Here is a 17,500-nt window from a genome sequence, read left to right as displayed (position 1 = left end):
TACCCATACCGATGCCGTAGGCATCTATAACACGTGGTCCACCAGCACTTGCCTTAAACCGGCCAAACAGGCGTTGCTTATTCAAATAGCCTGTTTTATACCTTGACACATAACAGTCTCCTCCGTTTCGCAAAGCAAATGCTCTGTATCTCATTTTATAAGCACGACGACCACAATTGTATACTTTCTTCTTTCCCATCATTCGTCCCACATATTGACCCAGGTCCTTTGTGCTGAGCGACCTGTAGCGACCGAGGAAGTAGTAATACCATTTAGAGGCCGTTGGTCTTGGCCTCAGGTTTCCTGGTAAAAAGACGAGTTGACACCTTTAGGCAAAAAGATCCTCGTGTACTTCAGGGAAACAGTTCTACAATCAGGATTATGCCGGTTCACTTGCAGTTACTATAGTATACGTTGCGGACCTATATTGTAGGAAGACATGCGCAGTTGTGTTATAAAAAATGAAGCACATGGCGTGTAGATTGAATCTTGGTTAAATCCGTGTTGTTAATGCTATTTCATTGCGGTTGGATCCGAAATAGTCTATAGTTACTTGGTTGACTCTAGTGGCGATTTGGTGAAACAAATTAAATCACACAGACTAACCTCTTCCAATCTCGTAGACAATGAGACCACGAGGGTTACTCGTTGGGCCATATTTGGTTAACGGTTCGGCTCTGTACGAGCCGTAACAGTAGAGTTTATCTTTCAGTCCAAAATATCGATAAAGTTTCTCTCGAGCCATGAGTGCGCACTGTTTGGCCCTGTTTACGGTTGGTACAACTCTTCCCAGGTATCGACCGTCTGGGGAGGAACGGCGAGGTGGCAAGTTATAGGTACCAATCCTACGATAGTTCCACAGTTGCCTTGAGAGCTTGGGGAGAGGTCCTGGTCTGAATGGTGGTCTGGGTTGGGGACGTATTCGTGGTTTAATTGAACCTGGAGATAACAATGTTTATTGCAAGCTAGTTCATTTTGCCAAACGTCTGGTTTCCTTGCTTACTATGTTAATAATACACACAAAAAAGTTACTCACTTCTGACTGGCTAAAAAAGGGTGCATTTCTTAAGTAACACGGGTACAAATTTCTAATACGAGTTCAAATTACAAATAAACACGTTTTCATTGAAGTTTTGAGTTGAATGAATTTTGAACAATAGTGTTGTAAACGTTTGAATAATCTGTTTCAACCAATCAGTTGATTGGATGAATCAATCAATGGCCGTTTTTATACCAGAGACGCATGATTTGTCTGGCACAAACTTGGACAAACTTTTTTCTACGTAATATTAAGTTCGAATGTGAGAATGGTATAAACACATGAGAAATGAAATGATGGGAAACTGGGAACTCGGAAAAATCCGAGCCCCAGATGGGATTCGAACCCACGACCCTCCGTGATCTAGTCGGATGCTCTAACCACTGAGCTCTTGGAGACTCTATGGCGAGCAAGGGTGAAATGTGGGTATTGACTCGAGCTGCATCACGCAGCTACAGAGTCAAATGACTGACAGCATAGCTCATAACTGCATCGCGCAGTCACCTTAAAGCATATCTGAGATGCGGCCAACCAACCACCCGAGTGAGCGAATGTGAGAATGACATAAACACATGAGAAATGAAATGATGGTAGAACCAACTGGGAACTCGGAAAAATCCGAGCCCCAGATGGGATTCGAACCCACGACCCTCCGTGATCTAGTCGGATGCTCTAACCACTGAGCTCTTGGAGACTCTATGGCGAGCAAGGGTGAAATGTGGGTACACATTTCCTCAAAAGAGTTATCTCATACTGAAGAAGAAAGTAACGCAGTAGTGCGATTTTTATCATTTTTGAATTTGTAACAATCGTTGTTTGTTTCTGACCTCTTGACATAACATACACCTTGAGACCACCCAATGGAGTTCTTCCTCCTCTTGTGAATCTGGTGGACGTCAAGCGTGATAAGTAGCATTGTGTTCCAGTGCGGAAGGCGCGGATGGCAAAAGCTTGAGCGCGTTTCGCTTGAGCCAATCGAAAACACGTCTTTACAGCATTAAAACGGCGTCCTACAGTAATATCTGCACGTCCAAGTCTTGATGAAATTCGATGCCTTCCTATATACTGGTATTGCACTACTCTTCTCCCTAGCGAAAATAAAAGAAAACAACACCCAACCAATCAGGCCCCCTCAGTCGTTACAAAGGCCTGGCCTCGGTTGTTAAAAACGTGGTTAACGATATCCACCGGATAAATCGCTATCCAGCGGATAAACACTAGCAAAACCAATTGAGTTATCCACTGGATAGTGATTTATCCGGTGGATAGCGCTATCCATCGTTTGAACAACTGGGGCCTGATGACTTGATCCTGTGCTGGGACAAGAGACTATCCCGAGTATAAAATATACTTCATGTTAAATGTAGGCCGATAATTAGATGTGCTTTGAGTGTTAAGTGGGTAAATACAAAAATCTTCGCTCAGATTGAAAATGTCGGATAGTGAATAAACCGCTGGACAAAGTTATAGGGCCGTTGGACAACTGTGCTCATAGCCTGCGAGCAGGCCCTCCGAGGGACTGGGGTTGGGGGTAGAATGAGAATCCTTCTCTCCCACCGAAGAGAGAGAGCCTGCTCGCAGGCTACTGTGCTCAGTGCAATTATGACTTCATCATGTGATAAGGACATTATTTTGATAAAAAAACACAAAATACTGATCATCCCCTGACTGCAAATCTCCAAGCAAGACAGTACAATGAAACCAGCGTCAAAATTTACATACTAGAAATAAAAGAAACACAACGTTGCAATGTTAGATACACCCACCTGGGATTGGAGGCCTGGGTATAGGAGGGCGACCTCCTAAAATTAAATACAGATACGGTCATGTTGCAAAATATAATAAGCGACTTGTCACATAAACCATCCTCAAAAATGCCATGCATGGAAAAATTCCACGGCGAAATTCTACGTAAGACAACTGGGACGAATTACGCAAAGTTTCAATAGCCAAACAGAGGGCGTGCAATATCTAAAGAACATAAAAACCACGGGTTAAGTAAAACACATTCACTAATATAGATTGGTTAACCCGGAGGAAATTAGCTATTCTTTTCACCTTCGAGCAACCCTTATGGTCTTAATGAGTTTGGTGAGTCACATTTTGATTTCTTAGCTATTCAGTTTGATTGGTATTCAATAAGACGATTCTTCACCTCAGTGTCGGTGAAATTGGGGAACATTTGTCCTGCTCTTTATTGTTGAGTCAAACATCCACCATTCCTTCAGAGAAAAACTGTTTAAATATACCAGTCTTAATATAGTAGCCTACCGGATCTTCTGACGTACACTTGAATAGGGCCAAATTTCCCGGATCGGCTGAGGCCATATTTTGTAAATTTTCTACTTGTTAACCGGGTCACATAACAGTAACGGCCGTATCTTATTGCAAAAGCCGAAAACCCTCCGTATTTTGCAATCTTCTCACAGTGCCTGCGTGCGTACAATGGATTTCTGAACTTTCTGACTGGAGTTCCCAGCACACTTGGTGGCGGTGGATTGTACAGTCCTACATACCGGTAGAATGTGCGCCCTGAAACAACAGAGTACAATTGAAGTCAATATTATTTCCAAATGACCATGAATACGACTTTCTTCTGTCTAAAACCAATTTCCTTTCATAAATTGGTAGGCACGCATTTTTAGTTATTATTTATTTTTTTATTAAACAAAATCTTGCTTCTTGGGATCCACTCTCCCTCATTGGATCATGAGATCATTAAATTAAAGCATTTTTGTCGGGTTTTTATGTACAGGCCATAAAACGTTTCATTCTAATAATCTAGTGTAATCGTTTAAGTTCCCACGATTTTCTTGTTGTTAGCTCTCGGACTCACCCGAGTTTCTCCGAACTAGCCGAACCGGAAGGTCACAGGTCACAGGTTCGACTTCTGTCAGGAGAAATGGGACTATGCCCGTTTCATTGCAGAAAAATTCATTATTTCAACTTGTTTAGGATCTTAGGTTCAAAACGTCGCTCGGCTCAGTGGAAAACCTGTGTCTCAGCTCAAACATTCTCACTGTTAGCTAATGTCTTTCCTTTGGACAACAACAGATGGTACATTACCTGGCATTGGTCTCGGTTTAGGTCTGGGTCTTGGTCGAGGACTGGGCCTGAGTTTTATTTTTTGGCCTCCTTCGAATTCAATAAGAGGCAATTCACATTACGGTTGTGATAAGTTTTCAAAGAAAAAACCGCGCAACTTGTGGAGAACGATGAATTCGTTCACTACTCTTTATTACAAAGGTTCTAATCAGTAAGAGAGAGGAATTCAGCGTCAAAACGTGTTTCACTTGACAATTTCAATGTATAATAATAACTAGCGACGGAACAGAAAACGATCCATTCTCGACTATTTCAGTTACCTCTTGCTATGTAAACTTTCAGTGCTCCGGGCGTTCTAGTTCGCGGTCGTCCAAACTTTGTAAATCGACGTGGGTTCTTGAGAGCAAGGAAGCACTGACGGCCAAACCTTAGAGCAAATGACCAGGCGCGTTTCAATCTCGCTAAACGCTGACAGTTTTTCCTCGCATATTTAAGACTTCGTAATCTTACTTCCGGTTTGCCAAGAAACCTCTTTGATTTTGATGGGACACGGTATCGGCCATAGTACAGATATTTTGCGCCTGGAAAGAAAACCAAAAAGAACTTGTAAGTTATAGATGAGTTTTCATTCTCCGCGAAGTCAGACAAATAGGCAAAACTACAACTGAAGATCTGTTTCTTTTCAAGTCACGGCCATGGTGGTCAGTAAATTAATATTAAGTGATCGAAAAGTAGAGCGGTTTTCAATTGAGTGTCGAAAGTAATTAGCGAATTGCTTGGTTTTTCATTACTTCACTCAGTGATTGGTTCAAAGTTCTCGCGCCATTTTTTCAACCAATCAGAAGTGAAACCAAAAACCAATCGTGGCTCGTGCGTGCACATTTTCCCGCGCTTTGTGTCGGCTACCTGTAATTACTTCGAGATTTGATTGGTTTACTGGATTGTCTCCGTCCTTTTTTATTGGCCAAAGTAATTACCTTGGTTTTGGTTTTACGACACTGGATTGAAATTCGCTCTAATGACTCGTTTTTTGCAATTAACACATTTTAAGATAACTTCAAATTCAGTAGAGGAAAAACCTTTACCTGGTGGAGGTCTTTGTGGTTGAAACGGTGGTAAGCCTGCGACGAAATCAGGATTTCAAAGAGTTAGTTCAGTGTACGACACGCATGTTTCCTGTTTGTTCTAGCAACGAAATCTGCGATTCTTCTATCGATTCCTCAGAAACTTGTCAGTCATACTTAACCGATCCCTTTCCATCCTAACCTGGTGAACAGCAACCTTCATTTGCATTTAAAAATCAGGGGAAATAAAAAAGATGGTAGTAGGATGCCTCATCAAACCTGTTGGTGGCCTGGGTCTTGGTAATGGAAAAGCTTGTTGTGTTGGCCGAGGTCTTGGTCGAGGCCTTATTCGTGGATGAACTATAGGATAAAATTAAGAATTATAGCAACTTTATTCATTCATTTACTTCAATGAAAGGAAAGGGAAGGATACCAGAGGTTCAAGGGTATCCACCCGCATCCGAATGTAATAGCCCTTTTCACGGTTAGTTTTTGCCATTTGCATTACAATGTAATTCAGCGTGGGTGCTGGGCAATTTCGGGTTAAAACTACAAAATAGCCCGAAACTGCCTCACATACATGCTAGATTACATTGTAATTCAAATGAAAACCTGGGTAACCGGTGAACCCAGGTCACAGAGGTGGGAGGGGCAGTTGATAACCTCTAAACCACCCTGACTTTCTAAACTTTGTTTGGAAAAATATTTCTATAAAAAGCTTGGGGTTTCTAGGTTCAAGTGCAACAATATAATGAAACTCGATTTGATGAAAACTGTATGCCGAAAAACCATCTAAAGAATAATAGCAATAATGAAAAAATTGAAGGAACGCAGCCAGGATGAGTCATGATGATAAAAAACTTCAATGGACTTTCTCAGGCTAAATTCTCGGGCTTCTAATTTTTTATATTTTTAGTTTTTTATCATAATAGCAATAATAGCAGGAGGCAGTGCGCCTCAGTGGCTGGGACGTTTGCCTTCAGATCCGGTGATCCCGGTTCAAGACAAGTTTTTATCACTGGTTGAATTTGTTCCTGGTAGTCCTTGGTTCAACTTCTCAGCTTCGCTTATAAATAGCTAACTGGTTTGCCTCCGGCCAGTTGGGACTCTTAACAGTTATTGTTGAATGTTCTGTTCTGTCATGATTGTGTTTCATCAAGAGAAAATGAGGGGACAGAGAGGGAGGCTCCCGGTCCAGCCCTTGGGATATGTCATGTCCACGAAAGTTATTTTTAGACGAGCGGAAGTCTTCCGAGACGTCCGCATGCAGGCCAACCTCGGTCCGATGTTTGAAAGAAAATAAATATTCATCAGCCGTCCACGTGCGCCGTCATTTTCTCTTTTCACTAAGAACCTGAGAGCGAGGCAAGACTGCATGCGGATGTCTCGGAAGACAGACGTCCGCTAGAACAAAGACTTCCGCTCGTCTAAAAATAACTTTCGTGGACATAACATATCCCGGCCAACGCCTTGAGCCTCCCTCTCTGTCCCCTCATTTTCTCTTAGTTTCATTGGTCCTGAAAAGCCCCTATGGGGAGTGGTCAATGAAGTATGTATTTATGTAATAATAAACCTTTATTTTCACACGATAATGTTTAAATCAAATCAAAGGAATACATATCATATCGGAGAAGAGCGTCTCAGAGCAAAGTAGAGAACCAACAAAGTCAACCCACATTTGACTCCCAATTCTGGGAATCGAACCCAGGCCACATGGGTGGAAGGCGAGTGCTCTCACCACTGCGCCATCCTTGCTCCAAAACTTCGATTCTACGCAAAGAAAGACCCGACATTACATTTATACTCACCTGGACGAATTGGGGAAGGCGGAACTGGAGGAACAACACGTGAGCCTAGGAGAGAATACAAAGGGAACACACAACATTTACCATGTATTGTTACTGATTTTGGTGATAGTTGCATTATCTCTAGACTCAGATAACTTACAAAAAGTTTTCCACTGACATTTTTTACGTTGTCAGTGCTAGGTTTTGTGACACGAGTTCAATAAAATCATTCGTGCTTTGAGTTGCGGAGCCGCGAAAACGAGAGGTAGAGTCGTGAGAGGTATGGGGCAGAAAATGGAAGGTTACCCCCGAATCGGTTCCGTTGGACGCTAAACCTTTTGACAAGGTGACCCCTTTGAATAAATTATCTCTCTTTTCTTTACGACATGAGCCAAGATATATGGGTTATTGACCGAGCGTGAGGTCAAGATGGCTGGATATTGGCCAAGTTCTTTTTTCGCGTGTTTATGAACCGAGACAAGGTCCATAAACACGCAAAAAAAGAACGAGGCCAATATCCAGCCATCTTGACCGAACAAGCGTAGTCAATAAAGGATTTATTATATGGGACAAGACACCAAAAAATGATCTTTGAAATTGCGGGACCAAGCGAGAAATCCCGAGCGGGCAGTATAGCTCCATCTTGCCCGCTCGGGTAGCCAATCACAGCGCGGGATTTGGTTCATCTTGCTTGCTCACGGAGCTATTCATACAATAAAAATACGTCTTCGTTTTTTTATCTAAAGGACTAGGACGAGCAGCTCCTACCTTTGCAAGCTCGTTTTTTAACAGCTCCCACAATGTTTTCCATCGTCTTAAAGTCCGAAGTAATCACGTCTCTCCTTGTCGTAGCCATTTGCCTCAACTGCGTCACACTGAATCTTGTACCAATACCCACCGTTACCATTGTCACGCCAGCACGTCTTAAGTGGCGCGAGGGAGCTGTAACCGAGTCAAGTGACTTGCTACCTGTTATTATTAAAGCAACCTTTTGTCTTGTGGATCGCGAGAACAATGAGAAGGCTGCAAATCTTAACACTGTTCCAAGCTTAGCTTTACCACCCATAAAGGGAATACGACCCATGACTTTCAATAACGTGGCTTGATTTGTGAAACGGTTGAAGTCGAACAGCTTTCTTGGTCTCGTGTTGAACTCTATCATGCCAAAGCGAATGGCTCTTGCGGAGACTGAGAACGAAGCCACAATGTGTTTTAAGAAGTTGCGAAGTCGTTGAAAGTTAATGTTGCCAACATTTGTAGAGGCATCCACGATTAAGCCAATGTCCAGCGCACGTGAACACACTACAAAAAAATTAAGAATTTGTCATAGCACTAAAGAAACAATGTTACATGTGTGTCCCAGTCTGTCCAAACGTTTTTACTTTCTTCACGATATACCGAATACTGTCATTTACAATTTTGCTTTGTTTGGCTGCTTGCTGTTAATTGGGACGGACTTTGTCTTGTTTCTACTCTTTCATACCACATAAGTTCAAGCTTGCTCGAGTTTTTTAATTGTTCAGTTCTTTTTCAGTTTTCTTTTCTTGACGTGCTTTGTTGTCACAGTATTGCTATTATTCGTTAAATTTTTACGTGTAATTGATGACAGCTTCACTCAGAAGGCGTAGCATAATTAGATTTGTTCATAACTTTTATTTGGCCTCGAGAAGATAATATTATGCAGTCCATTAGGCACGTCTCGAAGCCAGCCATAAAGGCACTGCCGTCAGGTCGTCATGAAAAAATCTGACCATCAAGGTTAAACAATGAATTAAATAAAAAAAGAAATTACCCTTTCCATGGGGCCTGGGTTTAGAAAATCCAGGAGGCATTATTACTGCAAATATCAAAAATAAAATACATTAATGTTCTTACAAAAAAAAAACACCAACCAACAAATCAAGGAAGTGATCATAATAGAGGAAAACATTATTTTGAGTAAAGTGGTCACGGTAAGAAAAGACTCGGCTTGTGTGCAGAAATGCAGGCAGTTAGATGCATAACGCGGGAGAGCCAAACCAAAGTTTTGCGTAGGTAATCGAATGAGCCAATCATAACAAACACATGCAACAGGTGCAAAGGGCGGGAAAACTCGTTCAAGCAAGTCACAATTACTTCTGATTGGCTATGAATTTACGGTGAGATTCTTGAGCCAATCACCAAGCATAGTACCACGCAAAGTGCTTGTGAACAGTCGCTTGACAACCAATCTCCCTTTATAATGTTAAATAAGCCCGTGAATTTTTAGTTTTAACAATGAGGCCAAATGAGAAATATCTTTACGTTTCTGTATCAGATGTGTAAAAACAATGACATACTTCCTGATGGCGGCTTCACAAATGGTCTGGGACCTAAAATAGAAAATATGGTCATAAAGAAGAAGAAGAAGACCAGTACAGAAATCAATGAAAGGGTAGACATTGTGCGATAAGAGATCAGTTATAATCCAATCCTATTTCCTTGACTGAAAAGCTAGCGAGATTAGTTTCAGGCTGAAGAAACTTTAATGTTGCGTTGGTGGTTGAATAAGCCACGGAAATTTAGTTCACAAAATGCAAACAAGTTTCTTCTCACCTCTACATGCTTTTAGCGCAATTGACCCAGCAATGGAGAGTAAAGTTCTGAAGCTCGAGGTGAACACAGCCCCGGTTCGTTTTCCTGCCATTTGTTTGAGCTGTGCATAGTTGGCCGCCCGTCCAACGCCGATACTGATTATCGCAACTCCAGCGCGGCGCAAAGTCGCGGCCGGAATAGCAACGTCATCATTGGACTTTCCGTGCGTTATTACAAAGAGAACTTTTCTTTTTCCGTTTAACAAACTTGTGAACAAAGTCTTCTTTACGTATTTCAGAGCAGCACCGGTAAAAGGCCCTCCTCTGAAGAATGGAGTACTGCTGATAGCTCTCAACAAACTTTTATTTCTTCCAATGTAACTGAAAAAAAAAGGATATCCTTGCTCAACCTTTGATTCTTGGACAAATAATACACGATAATGTCAAAACTGTGTTTCCTTACTTCACCTTGCCGATATATTAAACACACCATATAATCTTAGTTTTCCCCTGTTATAATTCGGTAAAACATGATTATTGCATGCAAAATTAAAACGACTGATCACTGCAAAGTTTAAGTTTATCCTTCTCTGGTCTAATGAATGAGAACGAACGTACTTAACTTACACAATGAAGACAATTTCCTCAGAAAACCACAAAACTACTCAGATTTCTTTATTTCTTTATTAATTGAGATACCTGGAAAACCCAAAGACTTTTGTTGATCTCTTGGAGTAGGACACAAGACCAAACCTAGCGCGAGGGAAGGACACCACAAGCTTCTTGATGAAACGAAGACTGCGTTGGAAATTAGCGGAGCTTATTTTACCGCTCTCTAGTAAGAATGCAATCTCTAGTTTTTGGAGGCATACTAAAGGAAAAAATATTGAGTCATTATGATCGTAAGGTTAAATATGTTATCACCAAATACCCACCAGTAAATTTACAAGAAAGTAGAAATTGATTTTGTCCCCATCCCACCCCCTTTCCTCCAGGTTTACCTTTTAGCGGTCCCCGAACGTACAGATACGATTCACCCATAGACACTGATTTCAAATTGTTTTTGCTATGAATTATTGTTCATTGGGAGCATTATTCTTGAGAAGAACTTTTCAAGTGTGAAGGGTAGCAATAACTAATATGTGATATGTTTCACGAACAATTTTTGCGAAGTTTCAAAGAAAATTTTTGCGTAGTCTAATTTCTCAGCTGATGAACCTGGTATCATATTAAAGCTATTTCATTCCGTAGGCTACAATAGTTATTCCATTTCTTATAGAAGTACTACTTAAGTATTGAAGTTTTTCGAGATCAGATTAAACTGACTTACCTGGACCTAATGGTTTTGGCAGGGAAGGCGCTGGAAGACGGCCTGTGAAGGAATGCAAAGTACGACGCAACTTACTCTTTATCTAGGCAATACTCTCCGGAACGTAAAACGTTTAGTAAATAACGAAATTGTCTGAGAACAAGATAATTAAGGCGGCTACACTTCAGGAACGGAAAGGAACTTTATTTAAGTGTCTAGTCGTTCTAGCGTTGGAGCACTAATTGGGGGCACTGTAAACTGAAATTACAACGTTGATTTTGGAGGAGAGGGGAAAGCCGGAGTACCGGAGAAAACCTCTCGGTGCAGAGTACGGAACCAGGGAATCGAACCCGGGCAACATTGGTGGGAGGCGAGTTCTCTCACCACTGCGCCATCCCTTCCTTCACCCACAAAGAGAAAAACAGAGTTTTTGTTTAGTCGCTATTTCAAAGGGAAGCAAAAACTTTCCTTTTAATGGGTTCTTCGAGTAACATTTCAACATGAAGAAGTCTTCCTCGCACTTACCCGGACAATTTAAGCAATTGTGTCTGAAAAATGCATTCAGTAACTTTTCAAGACGATCGCGTTTTTTGCGTTGACGTCAAAACCTCTAACATTTCATTTAATTGCTTCCGTTTTGATTAAGGTTTCGACACTTATTATGGTTAAAAATGCCTTACCACTTGACTTGAAGCACACATTTTTCCCAGCAGCAATCTGTCTCCTAGATAGAGCTGTGTTGTAAATCTGTACACATGCCAGGCGGCCTTTAAAGAACCGAGAACTTTTTATTTTCGCTCCAAGCCGGACATGATAGTTCGTTGCCAGTCGGATTCTCCCAATAATTTCTCGCTTTACCAACCGATTGTTTACGTAAAGTCTTGCCTCTCCTCTCCTTCGATTATAAGTGGCCGTTACGTAACTCCAACTTCGTCGGTAAATCCTTGAAAGGAGCGGCTTAGTGAGGACGCGACCCCGACGCCGAACAAACCGCACATACAGCAAGGTAGGGGTGACCATCCATATCTGTACCCCTTGACCCGCTGGGTTATAATTGATAAGAGGCCCAGCACCCTCTGGAAAAACCCAAAGCGATATAGTGATAGATTTCACGGTGTCCAATAAGCCAGTGTTTGGAAGTTGAATGTAACTGTTCGGTCTACCGAAGAATTGATACGATGTGCCTTGTTTCCTGTCGGGGCCCGGAGCAGGACGAACGCTGCCGAAGATTGCCGGAGGGTTCTTTCGACCACTGAGGTCTTTGCCTTTAACAACACTACTTAGTGGGTATACTGCCATCGGATTGTACGAGGCTGGATGGAGATAAATCAAAGTAAATTAATTGCCGGGTTATTACAAGGAACTCTGAACTCTGCAGTCCTTCGAGAGAATAGATTTGGCATAAATTATTCTACAAAAGCAACTACCTTGTTTGATTTTAAAACACCATATCATTTGTTAGATTTATTGACATACTTACGTCGAGGGACTCTTGGTCGTTTTGGCCGATGAATAATAGGTCGAACGGCTGGACGAGCTGGAGAAACAAAATACAATGAATCAATCTAAGCTCAAGCTTTCTATGTAGTTAAATTCACAGCATCGCTACTCCATGAAAAATAACATGAAACCGCTAGAACAGGAGCGAAGGAGAAGAAGAACATACAAGGTAGCGTTTTCCTTTATTTATTAGTTCATTGCTGTCTTGATGTTTTGTTTGGACCACAACTACATTTTGCGTCTATTGTTGTACTCCGGCAATCCATCATCTTTACTCTGGGATATTTTATATTGGCATTAATGTAAAGAGCTTTTCATTCCGTCGCTTCTTTTATCTCCAATTTACGCTCTCGTTGTATTCTTAGAAATGTCATTGGATTGCCAGCAAATATTTTAGCGATTTCTTGTTTCAAAAATGGCATATATGCGGAAATTTTTAAGAACTTCAATTTGACTTGAAAATGACCACTCGTAGAGCGATTGAAACGTCGTAAGTTTTATTTGCTCATTTTATAAGTGTTTCTTCAAGACCTTAGATTAATTCCATACGTTTTGAGCCATTTTTAACGAAACTAAAAGTATTCAGTTTCCTCGCCTTTCTTGCCATTAATGGTCCATATACTCCGGCCCACTTGATTAGGCGTGGTATTCTTTGTTTGCCTGTCGGGATTGCATAAGGTGTATATAGGGTGAAATAGGACCGTCACAATTGTGTCTATACTGGCTGCGATCAATTTATCTATACCGGTCACCTCATTTTTCACCTTAAGTATATAGTGCACGGAATAAGAGATCTGCGGCTGATGGATCCTGGATAAAGCAGAAAAGTGACGTCATCTGCAGGAATCATTGAGAGGAATCTATAGGGTTGTTCAATTTTGATGTAACTGAGTTCTCTATCTTTTTGTGGTAGTTGCAGAAATTTCTGTGAAAGATGTCATTATTCGGCCATTTGATTGCAATGATATGACGTGATATTACTTGTGAAAGCTCTCCATCCAATATATCTTGTCTCACAGACTTTCATCATATGCAACCAAATCGGCCGGTTCGGAATCCGACTTTATGTTCACCTTTGATCGCGTCGTTCTTTACTTCTTACAAAATCCATATGTTCCTTAGACGATCATCTGGTTACAGAGAAGCCTTCGTGTATGAATAGTCAATCATAACCATAAATGTTCAGCTCATTAGATATTCACGTCATGTCTTGTCTGAGCCTTCTCATACTTTTTAACACACAAAAATAGGTATTGTACTCCTAAAGTGACTTTCGCCCCTTCGTAATAACAAATTTATTAAATTGTACAATCCTACAGATTCTACTGACGCCACGTTTCTGGTTGACTCACACACGATCCGCCAGCCCCAGAAACCCCATTCCATACACTACCACCGCACTAGTGCACTGTCACGCGGGTTTCCCGTTGGGTAGGGATTACCTCAAACGGAAATTCAATTTGCACTCCCTTGATGTATAGAGCGTATTCGAAAGACTTCACGGCGGTCATCTTGGTGTTCCAAAACAAAGAAATGGCGGTCACGATGGGGTACCAGACTAATACTCCGATAAATGAACTCTATGTTTATGCAAAAAAGTTCCTTTTGTTTCAGGAATCCAATATGGCGACTGGTCACGTGAGTGGAAACGTTCTGTACACGATTGAACACTCGGACGGCTGATAACGACCTAAAAATCGACTGCTGTGATGATTTTAGCATACAGGTGTTAAACATGCGCATGCACGTGCCCATACATTATACACTGAATGTGCACATGCACGTGCACGTACATTACATACTTGACCTGCACACGCACCTCATCTTTTATGCACATGTAAATAATTTTCATTTTAGTTAAGACGTTGAGAAATAAACTGTACATTTTGCCTTTCCCTCTGACAGAGTAACACAGGTGCCGAAATTTAGCATTGTATCCGCTCAAGTTAACGCAGGAAGATGATGCAGTTATTGTACTCAAAGATTTAACAGAACTGTAAGCACACTTCAACGAATCAATCAAGTTCACCTGTTGGGAATTTGGATTGACAGTTGATTGATGATGACACCTTCAGCTCCACAACGGTTAGGTATATAATCTCCCCAACCTACCTGTCTTAAAGCATTTTCTCGCTGCAAGCCGCACTTGCACCTCGTTGAGTGGAGCTGCATACACTTGCAGACACGTGACTTTACCCTTAAAGTAACGAGTGTCTCCAATCCTCGCTCCCATGCGCACGGGATAATTGGTCGCTAATCGAATTCGACCAATAAACCTTTTAGCAATTTTCCTTCCATTTCTCCACAAAGCTGCTATTCCAGTCTTCCTATCGTAACTGGCTCCCAGGAACTGCCATTTTCTAAGCTGTATTGCCCTGCTTTTCAAAGGGCGGGTGAATCGCCTTCCCTTGCGTCGCGCAAATTGGACATATAACTCTCTTGGCGCTAGCATCCAGAAATGAACTCCATATGCACCCGGATGGTAATTAAACAAAGGACCAGCGGGTCCTTCAGGGTAAAACCACGCCAGTATTGTCATACTGTGAGAAGTGTCAAGAGCTCCACCCCGTCTGTTTGGAAAATGAATGTAACTTGTTTTTTGACCCAGCAGTCTGATGGAACCGCCTGAGCGACCGAGAGGTCCTGAAGCGTAGCGCACATTTCGAAGTCTTGCGGATATGCTCCTGTTTGTTAATTCCCCGCCTCCTACGGCCTTGTTTAGTGGGAAAAATGCCGCAGGCGAGGGAAGATCTGAAAATTACAGAAATGAAAATAGCTTTTAACGTTAAACCCATGACTTCAATTTTCTATCTCTATCTATCAATCGACAGCAGTCCAAATGTTGTATTTGTTCGCCAATCAGGTTTCCCTGTTGCAGACAATGAGTGATAAAAATAACTCTGGAACCAAGTCACGCTGGTACTGAATATCAGTTTTTCAAGCGTTTATAAGAGACTACTGATTCAATTGTCCAGATGAAGGCGACGATCACTTTTTCCTTTCATCTATAACCCGCATCTCTTTCATTCATCGAGTCTTTTCACGGGAACACATGAACCCAACAAACCGACCTGCTCCCAACTGAGTGGCTTCGTAACTCATTTGGTAGAGCATTGCACGGGCATAGAGTTCTAAAGCTGACGTTATAAAAGCTAAATTTCTGAAATTAAGGGATTTGTTGGGATGTTTTAAAAGAACACCATCTGAAAGGCCTAGTTGCCAAAAACTAGCATTGTGGGACAAATTGTCTCGGAGATACTGGTCCCGTTTTGCTCTGATGACTCCATACAAATCCTTCTAAATTTGACTCCGTTCCTAATGTTATGAACTGAGTCAAATTTTGAAGGATTTGTATGAAGTCATCAGTGCATAACTGGGCTAATATCTCAAACACATTTTGCCCTCAAATGCTAATTTTTGGCGAGTAGGCCTTTTGGAAGTTATTCTTTCATAATACCCCGAACAATCCCATAATTTCACAAATGTAATTTTTATGACGTCACACTTTAGGACTTCGAACTCCCTTGACGCCACACTGACGAATTTTTTAAATTGTTCAGATCATCGCAAGGATCACTTCCCCTTTCGACTCAAATTGCCATCAAGGTTTACGAAGATTATTGCTGTTTTGGTACATCACCCTCATACTCTACCTGGTTGAATTCAATACTTACTTAATGGCTTCTTTGGAGGAATGTGTGGTCGGACTGGGCCTTTAGAAGAAAACAAATAATTACACAAACGTTACGGAGCCGCCAATAATAAATTTAATTTGAGAGGATGGTAAGATCGAAAAAACCTTTTTACGGTCAATTTTCTAGACAGGGAAAAGTTTCTTTCAAGTTCTAGTTAGTCGAAATCCACAAAATATCTACTTCACTGCTTCATCAAGTTAAAGCTGTACCTGTGTAGACAGAGCGCGAAATATCTGACTCAAAAAGAAGAGAAGAAAAATGAGGACGAGAGACAAAAAAAACAAGGACAAGGATATAACAAATGAAAATATTAATCAAATAGAAATGTTATCATAAGTGCAAGCTTCGATTTAACAACAACAAAAACAGCAGCAAAAATAAAGGTAAAATTCCGGCAATCGAATCCGAGCCAAATTGATCTAAGGCAAGTGTTCTCATCACTGAGCTAACCTCGGTCGGCAAAGGCTAAAGAATCAGTAGATGTTTGAGCAGCGAATATCAGGAAATCCGACATTTAGGTTGAAAAGCTACAGCGCATTTTTCAGCTCACTTTTACAACATTCACTGAGAAGAGTAAATGTTCTTTCTTAAAACAAACCAAAATATTCAGACAATACGTACGTTGTGTAAAGCAGGTTCTTTGCCTTCCGCGAATTTCTTGCGGCGAAAGAGCGTAATTAAACAGTTGAAAGCAAGAAATGCTTCCAGTGAATCGGCGTTTGTCGCCAATCTTTATCCCCATCCTGATTGGATAATTAGTAGCCAATCGAAATCGTCCGATCCACTTTCGCGCTACTTGATAGTTATTTATCCACAATTTTCCAACTCCGGATTTGTGGTCGTAACTGCAACCAACAAATTGCCAACGATTCAACCTTATGCGCCTACTCCGCAACGCGACCGTGTAGAGCCGTCTCCTTCCGCCGCGTTTTCCACGACGGGTGAAACGTGCCATCAGCGTTCGCGGTGTTTCAAGCCAGAACTGAAGGCCAATTCCATTGGGGTGATAATTTGCAATGGGTCCAGGATTTCCACGTGGCTTAACCCAGGCTAATAAAGTAATGGAGTATTTTGTGTCTAGAGGTCCTCTGTTGGGGAACTCGATAAAGCTGTTTCGCCTTCCCGTGAAGCGATAAGCTGTGCGGGGTTGACCGTCGGGTCCATAATCAGGATACACTCCTCGCAATCTGGCAGGGCGGTTACCATTTTTGCTAATATCCCGTCCCCTTGATGCTGCACTCAACGGGTACACTGCTACCAACTTATTACACGCTGAGATTAAAGGGGAAAGAAACAGTAATAATGTTTGGTTTATCTACATGGAAACCTTAATGTCTCATGCAACTGTCATGAAACGCACTCAAAACTGATATCCAAGACAATAACACTGTCCCAAAAGACCCGCAAATACATTAAAGTCTGCTATCGATGCATGTTGAGCAGGATATTTTAAACGGTGGCAAACCAACATGTTTTCTCGATTATCATTATTGCAAATGAGAATCATCA

At 41.5% G+C, this 17,500-nt stretch overlaps 1 protein-coding gene across 1 annotated transcript in view; it reads right to left on the bottom strand.

Moving 5' to 3' along the window:
• Positions 1–17,500, bottom strand: part of LOC137975663 (uncharacterized) — a 42,062-nt gene that overhangs the window by 10,273 nt on the left and 14,289 nt on the right. Inside the window, exons 14-34 of the mRNA XM_068822815.1 lie at positions 16,613–17,263; positions 15,971–16,009; positions 14,409–15,047; positions 12,277–12,333; positions 11,477–12,109; positions 10,818–10,859; positions 10,187–10,358; positions 9,510–9,868; positions 9,254–9,286; positions 8,728–8,772; positions 7,704–8,237; positions 6,957–7,001; positions 5,428–5,508; positions 5,170–5,205; positions 4,405–4,665; positions 4,106–4,174; positions 3,311–3,571; positions 2,806–2,841; positions 1,867–2,127; positions 607–939; positions 4–303 (exon numbers count right to left, since the gene is read on the bottom strand). Of these exons, the coding sequence (XP_068678916.1) occupies positions 4–303; positions 607–939; positions 1,867–2,127; positions 2,806–2,841; positions 3,311–3,571; positions 4,106–4,174; positions 4,405–4,665; positions 5,170–5,205; positions 5,428–5,508; positions 6,957–7,001; positions 7,704–8,237; positions 8,728–8,772; positions 9,254–9,286; positions 9,510–9,868; positions 10,187–10,358; positions 10,818–10,859; positions 11,477–12,109; positions 12,277–12,333; positions 14,409–15,047; positions 15,971–16,009; positions 16,613–17,263 (4,887 nt within the window). The remainder of the gene's footprint in view (positions 1–3; positions 304–606; positions 940–1,866; positions 2,128–2,805; positions 2,842–3,310; positions 3,572–4,105; positions 4,175–4,404; positions 4,666–5,169; positions 5,206–5,427; positions 5,509–6,956; positions 7,002–7,703; positions 8,238–8,727; positions 8,773–9,253; positions 9,287–9,509; positions 9,869–10,186; positions 10,359–10,817; positions 10,860–11,476; positions 12,110–12,276; positions 12,334–14,408; positions 15,048–15,970; positions 16,010–16,612; positions 17,264–17,500) is intronic.

The sequence above is a fragment of the Montipora foliosa genome, chromosome 11 (genome assembly GCF_036669935.1).
Source record: "Montipora foliosa isolate CH-2021 chromosome 11, ASM3666993v2, whole genome shotgun sequence".
NCBI lineage: Eukaryota > Metazoa > Cnidaria > Anthozoa > Scleractinia > Acroporidae > Montipora > Montipora foliosa.
This window is presented reverse-complemented; position numbering and strand designations above follow the sequence as displayed.